Source organism: Rhinoraja longicauda, chromosome 41 (genome assembly GCF_053455715.1).
Source record: "Rhinoraja longicauda isolate Sanriku21f chromosome 41, sRhiLon1.1, whole genome shotgun sequence".
In the NCBI taxonomy this organism is placed as follows: domain Eukaryota; kingdom Metazoa; phylum Chordata; class Chondrichthyes; order Rajiformes; family Arhynchobatidae; genus Rhinoraja; species Rhinoraja longicauda.
Genome location: NC_135993.1, coordinates 1,537,040 through 1,556,893, shown reverse-complemented (window position 1 = coordinate 1,556,893; position 19,854 = coordinate 1,537,040). Strand labels below are relative to the sequence as shown.

General features: G+C 48.2%; 1 protein-coding gene across 1 annotated transcript in view; it reads left to right on the top strand.

Annotated features, from left to right (window-relative positions):
• LOC144611777 (G-protein coupled receptor 4-like) overlaps positions 1-4,837 on the top strand; it is a 42,543-nt gene extending 37,706 nt beyond the window's left edge. The window contains exon 2 of the mRNA XM_078431026.1: positions 61-4,837. Coding sequence (XP_078287152.1) covers positions 322-1,383 — 1,062 coding nt within the window. The 5' untranslated portion in view covers positions 61-321 and the 3' untranslated portion in view covers positions 1,384-4,837. The remainder of the gene's footprint in view (positions 1-60) is intronic.
• Positions 4,838-19,854: the final 15,017 nt, after the last annotated feature.

Genomic DNA, 19,854 nt, shown 5'->3' with positions numbered 1-19,854 from the left:
CTCCCCTATTATTTTGTAACGTTACAAAAATTAAATGATGTTTCTTTAATTATTTTTCAGGAATAAGCAGCACTGCTCAAAGCCCAGGTGACCGACGCAAAGACCCTGCAATCGAACGTGCAAGAGAAGGCAAGGGCGACGCCGCGAGGAGAGAGAGAGTCGGCCACCGCAGGGAAATCGCCAATGGTCAATGGAATATCTTGAACCGGCTGCTTCTTCTGATCGCGGTTGTTGGCTCTTGGGCGTTGATAGGATCCAGGCGATGGGTTTCCCCCCTTTCGGAGGTTGCGAGATCGGGGCTTCTTGAGCAGAGAGGGTAAAATGGGTAACATAAGCGATGACAGCTGTCGCGTTGACTCCAGACTGGACAGTCTCTTTCCGCCCACCTTGTACATCTTCGTCATTGTGATCGGGCTCCCGACCAACTGCCTGGCTCTGTGGGCAGCGTACCTCCAGATCAAGCAGAAGAACGAGCTGGGCGTCTACCTTCTCAACCTGTCCATCTCTGACCTCGTCTACATCGCCACCCTGCCCCCTTGGATCAACTATTTCTTGCACCAGGACAATTGGATCCTCGGACCGCAGTCCTGCAAACTCTTTGGGTTCATCCTCTACACCAACATTTACATCAGCATCGCCTTCCTCAGTTGCATCTCGGTGGACCGCTACCTGGCTGTGGCACACCCCCTGAGGTTCGCCAAGATCCGGCGGGTGAAGACGGCAGTCATCACCAGCGCTGTGGTGTGGACCATCGAGATCGGTGCCAACTCGGCACCACTCTTTCACAACGAGCTCTTTGAGGATCGCTTCAACCACACCTTCTGCTTCGAGAAGTACCCCATGGAGACGTGGGTGGCCCAAATGAACCTCTACAGGGTCTTCATTGGTTTCCTCTTCCCTTGGGTCCTCATGCTCTTCTCCTACCAGGGCATCCTCAAGGCGGTGAAGAGTAACCTGTCGACGGAGCAGGGGGAGAAGGTGAAGATCAAGAGGTTAGCCCTCAGCCTCATCGTCATCTTGCTGCTGTGCTTTGCCCCGTACCACCTGATCCTGCTGCTCCGGAGCATGGTCTACCTTAGCAGCCCGAAGCGATGCAGCTTTGAGGAGAACATTTTCATGGCCTACCATGTCTCGTTGGCTCTCACCAGCCTCAACTGCGTGGCGGACCCTATACTCTACTGCCTGGTCAACGAGGGAGCCCGCAGTGACGTGACCAGGGGGCTGGCTCCGCTCCTCAAGTTCTTCACCAGCTCCAAGTCGACCGACATCGCCCGCTCGGTCACTCTAGACACTCCCTTGTCCTCCAAAAAATCCCAGTACTTGAACATGGAGCTGATGGTGCTAAGGGAGGACTGCATACAGATGAAGACTCTGAGTGTGTAAAATCCAAGGGGTGAGGGACGGCCACGTTTATAAATGTATTTTTTTTTAATAACATTCCCATCCACGTTAACGGTAAAAACAAAAAGCTATTTAATTCCAACTGTTTGAACCAACCCACAGTGCTGGCCCTTTCCCTCACGACCCTTTATCACCACCATGTCTCGCCATGGTAGCCAAGGCTTGGCGACCAAGACCAGGGGGGCCCTGCCACCACTGCCCCCTTCCCGCTATAGACGGCCCTCCGTGGCAACACAGCGCTCCCTCTGCGCCAATTGGAAGACGCCTGAGCTCCATGACGTTTGATTGTCAGTTGAAGGTCGGTCAAGCCCTCCATTATCCCCTCAGACCATTTGCCAATCCCTGGAGACCTCTTGGGGCGGGAAATGGTGGTGAGCTACACTTTTGCCCCCCCCCCCTCCCTTCTTGAGTCCTGGGAGGGCAGTGAAGTCATTCTCTGCCTCAGAAGGCAGTGGAGGCCAATTCTCTGAATGCATTCAAGAGAGAGCTAGATAGAGCTCTTAAGGATAGCGGAGTCAGGGGGTATGGGGAGAAGGCAGGAATGGGTTACTGATTGAGAATGATCAGCCATGATCACATTGAATGGCGGTGCTGGCTCGAATGGCCTCCTCCTGCACCTATTGTCTATTGTCTATTGTCTAGACCAGTGGGTATTGGCATCTCCAGTGGAATTGGTCACACCATTTGATACAGTTTAGCCAATGATTTAGAGAGGGTTGTTTGGGGTTCCAAAACATTGGTCTGCTTCCTCTGCAGTTTAAACCAGGGCTCGAGCCAGCAGAAGGCTCGAAAGGTGCTTTACCCAAAGTTACCCCTCACTACGAGCTGGGGTACTACTCCGGAGGGAATGACGATCCCATCCTGAGACTGCACGCACACTCTCTTTCTGTTTGGAGGGGAGAGACCATCACAATAGATTGGGGTTCTTACACCCCCAACTACCTTGTGCCAAGACAAAGGGCATTGGGCGATTTCCCACCCACCCCTACCCCAGTCCGATGGGGGACTGGGACTCACTGGGCACATGAGATGCCACCACCAACAAGGCCAATAGACCAAAGCGGGATTAACTGTGGCAGCTCGTATGGACAGGATGGGCCTCACGGCCTCCTGCTGCAGCGTAGATGGTTCTGTTTTATTTATTCACTCACGGAATGTGTGGAGAAGGCGATTATTAGCCATTCCTGAATCCCCTCAGAATGAGCTGTTGGTCCAATCATTCCTAGTCTTGAACCAGACCTGGGTCCAATCAGTACATTCCCTTCCCTCCATGACTGACAAGGTTTTGAGACCATCAGTGCCAACAGTAAGCTCTTATTTAATTAATCAGGTTGTAATAATCCAGCCACCACGATGGGATTTGAACGGATATCTATCAGATCGTTAGCCCTGCATTTATTAGTCCAGTAGCCTAACACTATACTACCATTCCTTCCATCTCAGTTGGACTATAATCCTTTCCCAACTATGGCATTAGATTAACTCAATGAACTCAACACAAGGGCTTTGACCTTGAATTCGTTCCGACCAGCCTTGTCCACCAAGGCTTGATCAAGTCTTGCTTATATTTATTGAGATGCTTTCTTGCCTGTAGTTTACTTACTGCGGTTCCTCCCTTGTCTTGTCCACCAATTAGAGTCACAGAGTCATACAGTGCAGAAAGAGGTCCTTCGGCCCAATTTCACCCATGCTGACCAAGATCTAATCTGGTCCCATTTGCCCAGGTTAGACTCATATCCCTCGAAACCTTTCCGGAATGTTACTCCAAGCACTGTTACTCTGGTCACTGTTACTCCGGACACTGTTACTCCAACCGCTGTTACTCCAACCGCTGTTACTCCAAGTGCAGTTACTTCAAGCGCAGTTACTCCAGACTATCACTCCAGAGACTGTTACTTCAAGCGCTGTTACTCCAAGCACAGTCACTCCAGACTGTTACTCTAGCGACTGTTACTCCAAGCACTGTTACTTCAAGCACTGTTACTGCGGATGCTGTTACACCAGGCACTGTTACTACATACACTTACTCCAAGCACTGTTACTCCAGGGACTGTTACTCCATGGACTGTTACACCAACCACTGTTACTCCAAGCACTTACTCCAGGGACTGTTACTACATACACCGTTACTCTAGCCACAGTTACTCCTAGCACTTATTCCAGGCACTGTTACTAATGGCACTTTACGATACGGACTGTTACTACAGGCATTATTACTCCAAGTACTGTTACCCGACACTGTTATTTTGGACAGTCACTCCAGATACCGTTACTACAGACACTGTCACTCCAGATACCGTTACTCCAGGGACTTTTACTCCTGGGATTGTTATTCCAAACACTGTTACTCCAGGCATTGTTACTCCAAGCATTATTACTCCAGGGACTGTTATTCCAGGGACTGTTGCTCCGGACACTATTACTCGAAGGACTGTTACTCCCAGAACTATTACACCAGGCACCAGCGATCACCCCGTACACTAGCACTATCCTACACACTAGGGACAATTTACAAATTTACTGAAGCCAATTAACCTACAAACCTGTACGTTCTCCCACGCGGTCACAGGGAGAACGTACAAACTCCGTACAGACAGCCCCCTAGTCAGGATCGAACTGTGGTCTCTGACGCCGTGAGGCAGCAGCTCTACCCACTGCACCACCGTGCCACCCTGGGTCTGGGAACTGTTCAACATTGTATGGACTTCCATCAGATGACAAACAGTGCTTCTCCAGCTTCCAAACCTCCTGGTACACAGGTCATCTGGTCTGGTAGACACACTTTGTCACCATTTCATTCCATTTAATTTCTTCAGTACTACCTTTTTACCAAAGCCCATCCCTTAGAACTCTTCCTACATTCTCAACTTGTTCTTCATCCCTTCCTCACCACCTCGACCCCTCTCGGGATGAACAGGTTCATGAGGTTATAGGAATCCCACAGATTCACCACCCTCTGACTAAAGGGTTCCACATTCACACCATGACCAGGACAAGGACATCCCACCAGGATTCTGACATTTGAAATAAACCATAAACGTATAAAGTCAAGGTCATTTTATTGACCCCTGAAGAAGGGTCTCGACCCAAACGTCACCCATTCCTTCTCCCCAGAGATGTTGCCTGTCCCGCTGAGTTACTCCAGCACTTTGTGCTTATCTTCGGTGTACACCAGCATCTGCAGTTCCTTCCTGCACATACTCCTTGTTTATTTGTTTGTTTGTGCAGATGAGCTGGCACGGATTATTGATGGGATTTGGAACGTCCAGCACTGAGTATCTCTTCGCACATCCAACGGATGTGAAAGATTCATCCATTGTTCAATGTTGTGTTGTACTGTAATGCTGATTCTCTGATGCAGCCAATAAGAGTGACTTGAATTCAGATCTTTGAATGCAATTGTACCTTGGAAGCATCTTTTGAAATGGATTGATATTGAAGAGTTTGGTACGTTCTTTAGTAAAGAGTTTATACATAATTCAGGTCTTTGCTGATGTGCGTTTTGCATTATTTATTCGATCGTGAGATGTGGACAATCTCGACCATGGCACTAATTGTCCATTGTACATCCCAATTGCACCAGAGAGCTGATGGATGTGGAGTTACCAATCAGTCGGAGGGTCTGAAGAAGGGTCTTGACCACAAATGGTCAGCTATTCCTTTTCTCCAGAGATGCTGCCTGACCCACTGAGTTATTCCAGCACTTTGTGTATTAACTATCACCTGCGGGTCTTGTTTCCACAAGAACCTTCCACCTCTCGTCTTCAACAAAATACAACGTGCTGGAAGAGCTCAGCGGGTCAGGCAGCATCCGTGGAGGGAAATGGGCAGGCGACATTTCGGGGTGGGACACTTCTTCAGGATCTTCTGCCTGACCTGCTGAGTTCATCCAGCACTGACACGGAAGCATCCCAAGCCGAAACACCGCCTGCCCATGACCTCCAAGGCAGAGGTTCACTTGCACCTCCTCCAACCTCATCTACTGTATCCGCTGTTACAGGTGTCAACTCCTGTATATCGGCGAGACCAAGCACAGGCTCGCGAATCGTTTCGCTGAACACCTCCGCTTAGTCCGCCTTAACCTACCTGATCTCCCGGCTGCTCAGCACTTTAACTCCTCCTCCCATTCCCAATCTGACCTTTCTCCATTGTCAGAGTGAGAGGTACAACACAAATTGGAGTAACAGCACCTCATATTTTGCTTGGGTAGCTTACATCCCAGGGGATTTATTCACAAAATGCTGGAGTAACTCAGCAGGTCAGGCAGCATCTCGGGTGACGTTTCGGGTCGAGACTCTTCTTACATCCCAGGGGTATGAACATTGACTTCTCCAACTTCAAATAGCCCTTGCTTTCCCTCTCTCTCCATCCCCTCCCCCTTCCCAGTTCTCTGACCAGTCTTACTGTCTCCGACTACATTTTATCTCCCCGACATCAGTCTGAAGAAGGGACTCGACCCGAAACGTCACCCATTCCTTCTCTCCAGAGATGCTGCCTGACCCGCTGAGTTACTCCAGCACTCTGTGTCGTGTATTAACCAGCATCTGCAGTTCGCTGTTTCTACCCTCGGGGATCCTGGTGAGACTTGATTCCCACTCCCACATTACAACCCTCTCTTAGCTTGCTTTGCAGAACAAGGCGTCACAGAGGCTGAGACCCTCCGTCCAATATTACTCCACGGTTTATGAAACGCATAACACAACACTTGCAAAAACGGAGACGAATTAGAGGAATGCCTATGGTCAGCTGTGTATGTACACAGAGGGTGTAGCCCAAATCTTAATTGAATTCACGAAGTGAAGAATGGCAAGAGCACAAAGCCAGCTTCAATGTGATTTATAGTTGTACTCTGTGGGGAAAAAAGGATCTAATCTCATGGCCCTCACAAGATATCCCAACCTGTTTTATAGGCTTTCTTTGAAGATTAATTTCTGTTATAATTTAGGAAATTTAGAGTTAATTTGTCCACTGCAAACCTCCATTAAACAACGATGTTGTAACTCAAACCAATTTCCACACTGTATCACTGTGTCACTCTGTGACCTACACTGGCCATGTTGTTGGGTGAAGAGCAAATGTTGCCAGGGCACTTTCCCCTTAGACTTATAGAGTGATACAGTGTGGAAACAGGCCCTTCGGCCAACATGTCCCAGCTACACTAGTAGTCCCACCTGCCCGCGTTTGGTCCATATCCCTCCAAACCTGCCCTATCCATGTACCTGTCCAACAGTTTCTTAAATGTTGGGATAGTCCCAGCCTCAACTACCTCCTCCGGGAGGTTGTTCCGTACACCCACCACCCTTTGTGTGAAAAAGTAGATTCCTATTAAATCTTTTTCCCTAAAACCTATCTCCTCTGGTCCTCGATTCACCTATTCTGGGCAAGAGACTCTGTACATCTACCCGATCTATTCCTCTCATGATTTCATACACCTCTATGAGATCACCCCTCATCCTCCTGCGCTCCAAGGAATAGAGACCCAGCCTGCTCAACCTCTCCCTGTAGCTCACACCCTCTAATCTTCTCTGTACCCTTTCCAGCTTGACAACATCTTTCTTACCTCAATACCTTCTTCCGAGACTGGAAGAATTCTCCACGGTGTCCCGGTCGATGCTGTTTTTAAACTTTTTGAATGAACATATGCTTGGGATGAACTCCCAATCTTCCAATCCACCTGGTAGCAGCCCATGCACTTTTTTTAATCTGCACTTTCCCTGTGGCTGTAATACTATATTCTGCACTCTGCATATATGCTCTCTTTGCACGCTCTATTCCACTCATAGATAGCATAGTCTGAAGAAAGGTCTTGACCCAAAACGTCACCCATTCCTTCTCCCCAGAAATGCTGTCTGTCCCGCTGAGTTACTCCAGTATTCTGTGTCTCTCTCTATACTAAAGCGGAAGCCAGTAATGAGGGGGCATGGATTTAGTTTGGTTTAGAGATACAGCGCAGAAACAGGCCCTTCGGCCCACCGAGTCCACGCCGACCAGCGATACCCGCACATTAACACAATCATAGACACACTAGGGACAATTTACACATACACTCAGCCAATTAACCTACAAACCTGCACGTTTTTGGAGTGTGGGAGGAAACCGAAGCACCAGGAGAAAACCCAAGTGGTCACGGGAGAACATACAAACTCCGTACAGACAGCGCCCGTAGTCGGGATTGAACCCGGGTCTCCGGTGCTACAAGTGCTGTAAGGCAGCAACTCTACCGCTGTGCCACCATGACCGCCCATTTATAGGTGAGGAATTGGAGTTGAGAAAGAAAGATGATTTCACTCATCAAGAAACTGGAGTTCGGCGCTCGCTGTCTGAGAGGGTGCTGGAGTTAAACTTCATTTGGACGTGTTGTGGAAGAATTGTGGCCTGTTTAGCCACAGGCAGAAAGTTGTAAAAAAAAAAGGGATTAAAAGAAATGGATGGAATTGGTGGGGTTGGCCAAATGCTCTAAATTCCAACTAGTCAACAATAAGGGCAGAAGGAACCCTCTCTAATACTTACCACTCCATTATCACCAAATACAGTTTATTACTCCTGACCACTAAATGAAGCCAATGTGTTTCCCGATCGGCAATGTTTTCACAACCAATAAACAAATGTATTCAAGAAAAATGACATTAAACAAAATGTTTAGTTGAGTTTAGAGATACAGCGTGGAAACAGGCCCTACGGCCCACCCAGTCCGTACCGACCAGCGATCACCCCGCACACTAGCACTATACTACACACTAGGGACAATATTGTTTTGCAGAAGCCAATTAACCTACACACCCGCACATCTCTGGAGTGTGGGAGGAAACCAGAGCGCCTGGAGAAAACCCACGCAGGTCACATGAAGAACGTGCAAACTCCGTACAGACAACAGCCGTGGTCAGGATCGAACCCGGGTCTCAGGCGCTGTAAGGCAGCAACTCTACCGCTGTGTCACCATCTTAATGGCTGCTTATGGGATATTACGTTGTACAAATCCACCCACCAACTTTCTACACTCCAGGAGTAACTGCATTTCATAGAAACATAGACAATAGGTGCAGGAGTAGGCCATTTGGCCCTTTGAGCCAGCACCACCATTCAATATGATCATGGCTGATCATCTAAAATCAGTACCCCGTTCCTGCTTTCTCCCCGTATCCCTTGATTCCGTTAGCCCTAAGAGCTATATCTAACTCTCTCTTGAAAACATCCAGTGAATTGGCCTCCACTGCCTTCTGTGGTAGAGAATTCCACAGATTCACAACTCTCTGGGTGAAAAGGGTTTTCCTCATCTCAGTCATAAATGGCCCACCCCTTATTCTTAAACTGTGTGACCCCTGGTTCAGGACTCCTCCAACATGGGGAACATTGTCTCTGCATCTAGCCTGTCCAATCCTTTAAGAATTTTATATGTTTCTGTAAGATCCCCGCTCATCCTTCTAAATTCCAGTGAATACAAGCCCAGTTGACCCATTCTTTCTTCATATGTCAGTCCCGCCATCCCGAGAATTGACCTGGTGAAGCTGGAATACTCCAGTTGCGGTGTCACCAGTAGGGTTGCCAACTTCCTCACTCCTAAAAACATGCCCCACGTGACCTCACCCAGCCACGTGCTCCCGGTCCCGGACGGCCGCCATTGGTGGAGCGGGAGCACGTGGCCACTGGCTGGGTGAGGTCACGTGGGGCGCGGGGCGGTGACGTCACTCTTTGTCCCTTATTTGGGATAAGTCCCTGCTCGGTCCCTGCTTGACACACCAGCAGCTGTGGAAGCAGCTTCCACAGGAAGGCTGGGAAAGCACATCTCGGACCCACAGACCCTCAGCATAGGAGCACCGCAAGGCTGCGTACTCTCACCTCTCCTTTACTCTCTCTACACCAACGACTGCACCTCCACAGACTCCTCTGTCAAGCTCCTCAAGTTTGCGCATGAAGACCTTTGAAAGTCGTGCTGGCCCAGCTGAAAAACATCACAAACCCCCTGCTAGACCCCCTGCAGTTTGCATACAGGGCCAATAGATCAGTGGATGACGCAGTCAACCTACATGGAGAAGACTTGATGGGCCGAATTGCCTAATTCTGCTCCTACCACTTATGAAGCACGACACCACACCAATAACATGTTGAAATGAATGGAGAATGTTCCCCTTTGGATATAGTTCCCCTGTGACTAGGGTTGCCAACTTCCTCACTCCCAAATACGGGACAAGGTGACTTCACCGCCCGGGCCGGGCGGCCGCCATTGGTGGAGCGGGAGCACGTGGCCGCTGGCTGGGTGAGATCACGTGGGGCGCGGGGCGGTGACGTCGCCCTTTGTCCCTTATTTGGGAGTGAGGAAGTTGGCAACCCTACTAATACGGGACTATCTCTGACATCTCCCTCCCGTTTCTGGACCTCACCATCTCCATCACAGGAAACAGACTAGTGACGGACATTTACTACAAACCCACCGACTCGTACAGCTATCTGGACTACACTTCTTCCCACCCGGTCCCCTGCAAAAAGTCTATCCCCTACTCCCAATTCCTCCGTCTACGCCGCATCTGCGCCCGGGATGAGGTGTTTCACACTAGGGCTTCAGAAAACGGGGCTTCCCCTCCTCCATTATAGATGAGGCTCTCACTAGGGTCTCTTCTACATCCCGCAGCTCCGCTCTTGCTCCCCCTCCCCCCACTCGCAACAAGGACAGAATCCCCCTCGTTCTCACCTTCCACCCCACCAGCCAGCGGATCCAACATATCATCCACCAACATTTCCGTCATCTACAACGGGACCCCCACCACTGGCCATATCTTCCCATCCCCTCCCCTCTCTGCGTTCCGCAGAGACCGTTCCCTCCGTAACTACCTGGTCCACTCGTTCCTTCCTACCCAAACCACCCCAACCCCGGGCACTTTCCCCTGCAACCGCACGAGATGCAACACCTGTCCCTTTACCTCCCCCCTCAACTCCATCCAAGGACCCAAACAGTCTTTCCAGGTGAGACAAAGGTTCACCTGCACCTCCTCCAACCTCATCTATTGCATCCGCTGCTCTAGATGTCAACTTATCTACATCGGCGAAACCAAGCGCAGGCTCGGCGATCGCTTCGCTTGAACACCTGCGCTCGGTCCGCATTAACAAAACTGATCTCCCGGTGGCCGAGCACTTTAACTCCCCCTCCCATTCCCAGTCTGACCTTTCTGTCATGGGCCTCCTCCAGTGCCATAGTGAGGCCCGCCGGAAATTGGAGGAGCAGCACCTCATATTTCGCCTGTGCAGTTTGCAGCCCGGTGGTATGAACGTCGACTTCTCCAACTTCAGATAGCTCCTCTGTCCCTCCCTTCCACTCCTCCTTCCCAGATCTCCCTCTATCTTCCTGTCTCCACCTATATCCTTCCTTTGTCCCACCCCCCTGACATCAGTCTGAAGAAGGGTCTCGACCCGAAACGTCACCCATTCCTTCTCTCCCGAGATGCTGCCTGACCTGCTGAGTTACTCCAGCATTTTGTGAATAAATCGATTTGTACCAGCATCTGCAGTTATTTTCTTATAATACGGGACAAGGGTGGTCCTGTACGGGACAAACTAATTTAGCCCAAAATACGGGATGTCCCGTCTAATACAGGACAGTTGGCAACCCTAGTAGACGCAGTTCTGGTGTAAACAGGCACGAACATCACCAACACCCTCTGCCTTAAGATTTACTGACATTTATCTCTTTGCACTGTGGTTTTCAAGTAACTTTAATGCAATTCTGACCTTCCACTCACCCGTAACGGGGTGTATAGTTTGGTGGACAGCAGTTATCAGAGAATGTTTACTGAACACAGGGTCAAGTTTTCCTTTGGCACAACGACGTTGTTCTCTGCCAGGTTTCATTTTACCTTGCTTTAAATATTTATGCTAAACACTAATGGGAACAAATCATTAAGCTGGCGTGCTTACTGTCGATGTCTCCTTGCACTGTCTATCACATACCTTTCACTCTCCATCCCTGTGTGTGTGTGTGTGTGTGTGTGTGTGTGTGTGTGTGTGTGTGTGTGTGTGTGTGTGTGTGTGTGTGTGTGTGTCTCTCTCTCTCTCTCTCTCTCTCTCTCTCTCTATGTCAATGTCTCTGTCTGTGTGTGCGTCTCTCCCTCTGTCTGTCCATGTCTCTCTGTCTGTCTGTCTCTCTCTCTCTGTCTGTCTGTCTCTCTCTGTCTGTGTGTGTGTGTCTCTCCCTCTCTGTCTCTGTCTCTCTGTCTGCCTATATCACTCTCTCTCTTTCTTTGTCTCTGTCTCTCTCGACTTTCTCTCTCTCTGTCTCTCACTCGACACTCTTTTCTCTCTCTCTCTCTCTCTCTCTCTCTCTCTCTCTCTCTCTCTCTCTCTCTCTCTCTCTCTCTGTCAATGTCTCTGTCTGTGTGTGCGTCTCTCTGTCTGTCTATGTCTCTCTCTGTCTGTCTGTCTGTCTCTCTCTCTCTCTCTCTGTCTGCCTGTCTCTCTCTGTCTGTGTGTGCGTGTGTATCTCTAAACTAAAGTAAAGGAAGATTAACAAAGAACTGTAGATGCTGGTTTACACCAAAGACAGACACAAAATGCTGGAGTAACCGAGCGGGTCAGGCTGCATCTGTGGGAAAAAAGGATGTGTGACGTTTCGGATCGGGACCTTCTTTGACGATAAAATATCATTCATTCATTCTAAAGTTTTTCACTAAAGAAGGGTCCTGTCTTGAAACGTCACCCATGCTTTTACCCCACAGATGCTACCTGACCCACTGAGTTTACTCCAGCACTTTGTGTCTAAACAAAAATTAACACTGGGTGTGAGAAAAGGTCACATTTCCCATTCTCTGCCCATGTCTGTTGGTCTTTGCTGACGGCAGAAACATTAGCCGCGGCTACTGTACGTTAAGTCAAGACAGTTCTGTGGTCCTGCTCCAACGATCGGCCTACGGGCCGCTTCCCAAAGGGTCAGCCCAGCTGTGCTCTGCTCCAATTCCAGCTGTTGCAACTGGATGTGGAACAGCTGGCAGACAGAGAACCACAGCAGCTCCGGCTAATCATGTGTTAGAAGGAACTGCAATAGACAATAGACAATAGACAATAGGTGCAGGAGTAGGCCATTCAGCCCTTCGAGCCAGCACCGCCATTCAATGCGATCATGGCTGATCACTCTCAATCAGTACCCCGTTCCTGCCTTCTCCCCATACCCCCTCACTCTGCTATCCTTAAGAGCTCTATCCAGCTCTCTCTTGAAAGCATCCAACGAACTGACCTCCACTGCCTTCTGAGGCAGAGAATTCCACACCTTCACCACTCTCTGACTGAAAACGTTCTTCCTCATCTCCGTTCTAAATGGCCTACCCCTTATTCTTAAACTGTGGCCCCTTGTTCTGGACTCCCCCAACATTGGGAACATGTTTCCTGCCTCTAATGTGTCCAATCCCCTAATTATCTTATATGTTTCAATAAGATCCCCCCTCATCCTTCTAAATTCCAGTGTATACAAGCCCAATTGCTCCAGCCTTTCAACATACGACAGTCCCGCCATTCCGGGAATTAACCTAGTGAACCTACGCTGCACGCCCTCAATAGCAAGAATATCCTTCCTCAAATTTGGAGACCAAAACTGCACACAGTACTCCAGGTGCGGTCTCACCAGGGCCCGGTACAACTGTAGAAGGACCTCTTTGCTCCTATACTCAACTCCTCTTGTTACGAAGGCCAACATTCCATTGGCTTTCTTCACTGCCCGCTGTACCTGCATGCTTCCTTTCAGTGACTGATGCACTAGGACACCCTGATCTCGTTGAACATCCCCTCTTCCTAACTTGACACCATTCAGATAATAATCTGCCTTGCTATTCTTACTTCCAAAGTGAATAACCTCACACTTATCTACATTAAACTGCATCTGCCATGTATCCGCCCACTCACACAACCTGTCCAAGTCACCCTGCAGCCTTATTGCATCTTCCTCACAATTCACACTACCCCCCAGCTTAGTATCATCTGCAAATTTGCTAATGGCACTTTTAATCCCTTCATCTAAGTCATTAATGTATATCTAAGTCATTAATGCAGATGTTGGTTTAAACCAAAAATAGACACAAAATGCTGGAGTAACTCAGCGGGACAGGCGGCATCTCTGGAGAGAAGGAATGGGTGACTTTTTGGGGTCGAGACCCTTCTTCAGACACTTCTTCAGATCTGAAGAAGGGTCTCGACCCGAAACGTCACCCATTCCTTCTCTCCAGAGATGCTGCCTATCCCGCTGAGTTACTCCAGCTTTTTGTGGCTAATCATGTCCTGCTTCGAGACGGCACCAAGCGCGTGAATGTACTTATGCCTGTGTTTACTCTTAGTTATTGAACATAGAACATGGAACATAGAATATAGACACAAAATGTTGGACATTCTGAAGGGGGAGGGTGAGCAGCCAGTTGTCGTGGTGCACGTTGGCACCAACGATTTAGGTAAAAAACGGGATGAGGTCCTACAAGGTGAATTTAGAGAGCTAGGAAATAAACTAAAAAGTAGGACCTCAAAGGTAATAATTTCTGGATTACTACCAGTGCCACGTGCTAGTCAGAGTAGGAATAGGAGGATATTTCATATGAATACGTGGCTTGAAAAATGGTGCAAGGGGGAGGGATTCAAATTTTTAGGACATTGGAACCAGTTCTGGGAGAGGTGGGACCAGTACAAACAGGACGGTCTGCACCTGAGCTGGAATGGAACCAATGTCCTAGGGGGAGTGTTTGCTAGTGCTGTCGGGGAGGATTTAAACTAATGTGGCAGGGGGATGGGAGCTGGAGCAGAGAGACAGAGGGGTGTAAAATGAGGGTAGAAGCAACAGGTAGCAAGGTGAAAAGTAAAAGTGGCAGGCAGACAAATCCAGGGCAAAAATCAAAAAGGGCCACTTTTCAACATAATCGTACAAGGGGTAAGAGAGTTGTAAAAACAAGCCTGAAGGCTTTGTGTCTCAATGCAAGGAGTATACGTAATAAGGTGGATGAATTAAATGTGGAGATAGTTATTAATGATTATGATATAGTTGGGATTACGGAGACATGGCTCCAGGGTGACCAAGGCTGGGAGCTCAACATCCAGGGATATTCTATATTCAGGCGGGATAGACAGAAAGGAAAAGGAGGTGGGGTAGCGTTACTGGTTAGAGAGGAGATTAAAGCAGTGGAAAGGAAGGACATTAGCTTGGAGGAAGTAGAATCGATATGGGTAGAGCTACGAAACACAAAGGGGCAGAAAACGCTAGTGGGAGTTGTGTACAGGCCACCTAACAGCAGTAGGGAGGTTGGGGATGGCATCAAGCAGGAAATTAGAAATGCATGCACTAAAGGCGCAGCAGTTATAATGGGTGACTTCAATCTACATATAGATTGGGTGAACCAAACTGGCAGGGGTGCTGAGGAAGAGGATTTCTTGGAATGTTTGAGAGATGGTTTTCTAAACCAACATGTCGAGGAACCAACGAGAGAACAGGCCATTCTAGACTGGGTATTGAGTAATGAGGAAGGGTTAGTTAGCAGTCTTGTTGTGCGAGGCCCCTTGGGCAAGAGTGATCATAATATGGTAGAGTTCTTCATTAGGATGGAGAGTGACAAAGTCGATACAGAAACAAGTGTTCTGAACTTAAAGAAAGGTAACTTTGAGGGTATGAGGCGTGAATTGTCCAAGATAGACTGGCGATTGATGCTGAAAGGGTTGACGGTGGACATGCAATGGAAGGCATTTAAAGGTCGCATGGATGAACTACAACAAGTGTTCATCCCAGTTTGGCAAAAGAACAAACCAGGAAAGGTAGTGCATCCGTGGCTAACAAGGGAAATCAAGGATAGTATTAAAACAAAAGATGAAGCATACAGATTAGCCAGAAAAAGTAGCATACCAGAGGACTGGGAGAAATTCTGAGTCCAGCAGAGGAGGACAAAGGGCTTAATTAGGAAAGGGAAAATAGATTATGAGGGAAAACTGGCAAGGAACATAAAAACTGACTGCAAAAGCTTTTATAAATATGTCAAGAGAAAAAGATTAGTTAAGGCAAATGTAGGTCCCTTGCAGTCAGAAACAGGTGAATTGATCATAGGGAACAAGGAGATGGCAGACCAATTGAACAAATACTTTGGTTCTGTCTTCACTAAGGAAGACATAAACCGTCTGCCGGAAATAGCGGGGGACCGGGGGTCTATAGAGATGGAGGAACTGAGGGAAATCCAGGTTAGTCGGGAAGTGGTGTTAGGTAAATTAAATGGATTAAAGGCAGATAAATCCCCAGGGCCAGATAGGCTGCATCCCAGAGTGCTTAAGGAAGTAGCCTCAGAAATAGTGGATACATTAGTGATAATTTTTCAAAACTCTTTAGATTCTGGAGTAGTTCCTGAGGACTGGAGGGTAGCTAATGTAATCCCACTTTTTAAAAAGGGAGGGAGAGAGAAAACGGGGAATTATAGACCAGTTAGCCTAACATCGGTAGTGGGGAAAATGCTAGAGTCAGTTATTAAAGATGTGATAGCATTACATTTGGAAAGTGGAGAAATCATCGGACAAAGTCAGCATGGATTTACCAAAGGCAAATCATGTCTGACGAATCTTATAGAATTTTTCGAGGATGTAACTAGTAGAGTGGATAAGGGAGAACCAGTCGATGTGTTATATCTGGACTTTCAGAAGGCCTTCGACAAGGTCCCACATAGGAGATTGGTGTACAAACTTAAAGCACACGGTATTGAGGGTTCAGTGTTGAGGTGGATAGAAAATTGGTTGGCGGACAGGAAGCAAAGAGTAGGAATAAACGGGTCCTTTTCGGAATGGTAGGCAGTGACTAGTGGGGTACCACAAGGCTCAGTGCTGGGACCCCAGTTATTTACAGTGTATATTAATGATTTGGACGAGGGAATTGAATGCAACATCTCTAAGTTTGCGGATGACACGAAGCTGGGTGGCAGTGTTAGCTGCGAGGAGGATGCTAGGAGGCTGCAGAGTGACTTGGATAGATTAGGCGAGTGGGCAAATGCATGGCAGATGCAATATAATGTGGATAAATGTGAGGTTATCCACTTTGGCGGCAAGAACAGGAAAGCAGAGTATTACCTGAATGGTGACCGATTGGGAGAAGGGGAGATGCAACGTGACCTGGGTGTCATGGTGCACCAGTCATTGAAAGCAAGCATGCAGGTGCAGCAGGCAGTGAAGAAAGCGAATGATATGTTGGCATTCATGGCAAGAGGATTTGAGTTTAGGAGCAGGGAGGTTCTGCTGCAGTTGTACAGGGCCTTGGTGAGACCGCACCTGGAGTATTGTGTGCAGTTTTGGTCTCCTAACCTGAGGAAAGACGTTCTTGCCTTAGAGGGAGTACAGAGAAGGTTCACCAGATTGATCCCTGGGATGGCGGGACTTACATATGAGGAAAGACTAGATAGACTGGGCTTGTACTCGCTGGAATTTAGAAGACTGAGGGGGGATCTTATAGAAACATATAAAATTCTTAAGGGGTTGGAGAGGCTAGATGCGGGAAAATTGTTCCCGATGTTGGGGGAGTCCAGAACCAGGGGTCACAGCTTAAGGATAAGGGGGAAGTCTTTTAGGACCGAGATGAGAAAACATTTCTTCACACAGAGAGTGGTGAGTCTGTGGAATTCTCTGCCACAGAAGGTAGTTGAGGCCAGTTCATTGGCTATATTTAAGAGGGAGTTAGATGTGGCCCTTTTTGCTAAAGGGATCAGGGGGTATGGAGAGAAGGCAGGTACAGGCTACTGAGCTGAATGATCAGCCATGATCATATTGAATGGCGGTGCAGGCTCGAAGGGCCGAATGGCCTACTCCTGCACCTATTTTCTATGTTTCTATGTTTCTAACTCAGCGGATCAAGCAGCATCTCTGGAGAGAAGGAATGGGTGACGTTTTCATAAGTTCGTCAGTGATAGGAGTAGAATTAGGCCATTCGGCCCATCAAGCCTACTCCGCCTTTCAATCATGGCTGATCTATCTCTCCCTGCTAACCCCATTCTCCTGCCTTCTCCTCATAACCCCTGACACCCGCACCAATCATGAATCTGTCAATCTGCACCTTAAATATATCCACTGAATTGGCCTCCACAGCCTTCTGTGGCAAAGAATTCCACAGATTCACCATCCTATCGTTTTGGGTCGAGAGCCTTCTTCTGAACATAAAACATAGAACAGTACAGCACAGGAACAGCCCTTTCAGCCCTTTATGTCTGTGCTGAACATGATGCCAACTAAACTGATCTCACCTGCCTGACATGACCCATATCCCACTATTCCCTGCATTTCCATGTGCCTATCTAAGAATATCACCACTAATGCAACACCACGATCGTATCTGCCTCCACCACCACCCCTGGCAGCACGTTCCAGGCCCCCACCCCCCTCTGTGTAAAAAAAACTTTCCCCCTCTCACCTTATAGTTATGCCCTCTAGTGTCGGATATTTCCACCTTGGGAGAAAGGATCTGACTGTCTATCTATGCCTCTCATAATTTGATATCTCTCAAGACTCCCCTCAGCCTCCGACCTTCCAGAGAAAACAATCTAAGTCTATCCAACCTCTACCTGTATGTACAGATCGGAACACAGCTACCAGCCTTGGAGGACATCTGCAACACACGATGCAGTCTTTGTGAATGCTGGTGGCTTTTCTGAGGCCAAGTCAAGTTTATGTGACAAATAAACTTGACTTGGCCTCAGAAAAGCCACCAGCATTCACAAAGACTCTTCACACCCCTGCAATAGTCTGTTCAAAATTCTACCATCAGGCAGACGATACAAGGCCTTCTACGCCCGCACCTCCAGACTCAGGAACAGCTTCATCCCCAGGGCCATAGCTGCTATGAACCGGTCCTGCTGAGCCGGATGGTCACATCGCACAGTGAACCGGCACAGACCTACTTGAACTTTATACTGTTTTAAATCTGTTTCTAATTTTGTTTCACAGGGTTGTATAAATTTATACTGAATAGTTAATTAATTTATTGCATCGTATGGGAGGCACATTCCCAATCTCGTTGTACCCCTGTACAATGACAATAAAGATATATTGTATTGGATTGTATTGAGATATAAGACGTACAGGTTTGTAGGTTAATTGGCTTGGTATATTTGTAAATGCAACATCTCTAAGTTTGCGGATGACACGAAGCTGGGTGGCAGTGTTAGCTGCGAGGAGGATGCTAGGAGGCTGCAGAGTGACTTGGATAGATTAGGCGAGTGGGCAAATGCATGGCAGATGCAATATAATGTGGATAAATGTGAGGTTATCCACTTTGGCGGCAAGAACAGGAAAGCAGAGTATTACCTGAATGGTGACCGATTGGGAGAAGGGGAGATGCAACGTGACCTGGGTGTCATGGTGCACCAGTCATTGAAAGCAAGCATGCAGGTGCAGCAGGCAGTGAAGAAAGCGAATGGTATGTTGGCATTCATAGCAAGAGGATTTGAGTTTAGGAGCAGGGAGGTTCTGCTGCAGTTGTACAGGGCCTTGGTGAGACCGCACCTGGAGTATTGTGTGCAGTTTTGGTCTCCTAACCTGAGGAAAGACGTTCTTGCCTTAGAGGGAGTACAGAGAAGGTTCACCAGATTAATCCCTGGGATGGCGGGACTTGCATATGAGGAAAGACTGGATAGACTGGGCTTGTACTCGCTGGAATTTAGAAAACTGAGGGGGGATCTTATAGAAACATATAAAATTCTTAAGGGGTTGGAGAGGCTAGATGCGGGAAGATTGTTCCCGATGTTGGGGGAGTCCAGAACCAGGGGTCACAGCTTAAGGATAAGGGGGAAGTCTTTTAGGACCGAGATAGACAATAGACAATAGACAATAGGTGCAGGAGTAGGCCATTCAGCCCTTCGAGCCAGCACCGCCATTCAATGCGATCATGGCTGATCACTCTCAATCAGTACCCCGTTCCTGCCTTCTCCCCATACCCCCTCACTCCGCTATCCTTAAGAGCTCTATCCAGCTCTCTCTTGAAAGCATCCAACGAACTGGCCTCCACTGCCCTCTGAGGCAGAGAATTCCACACCTTCACCACTCTCTGACTGAAAAAGTTCTTCCTCATCTCCGTTCTAAATGGCCTACCCCTTATTCTCAAACTGTGGCCCCTTGTTCTGGACTCCCCCAACATTGGGAACATGTTATCTGCCTCTAATGTGTCCAATCCCCTAATTATCTTATATGTTTCAATAAGATCCCCCCTCATCCTTCTAAATTCCAGTGTATACAAGCCCAATCGCTCCAGCCTTTCAACATACGACAGTCCCGCCATTCCGGGAATTAACCTAGTGAACCTACGCTGCACGCCCTCCATAGCAAGAACATCCTTCCTCAAATTTGGAGACCAAAACTGCACACAGTACTCCAGGTGCGGTCTCACCAGGGCCCGGTACAACTGTAGAAGGACCTCTTTGCTCCTATACTCAACTCCTCTTGTTACGAAGGCCAACATTCCATTGGCTTTCTTCACTGCCTGCT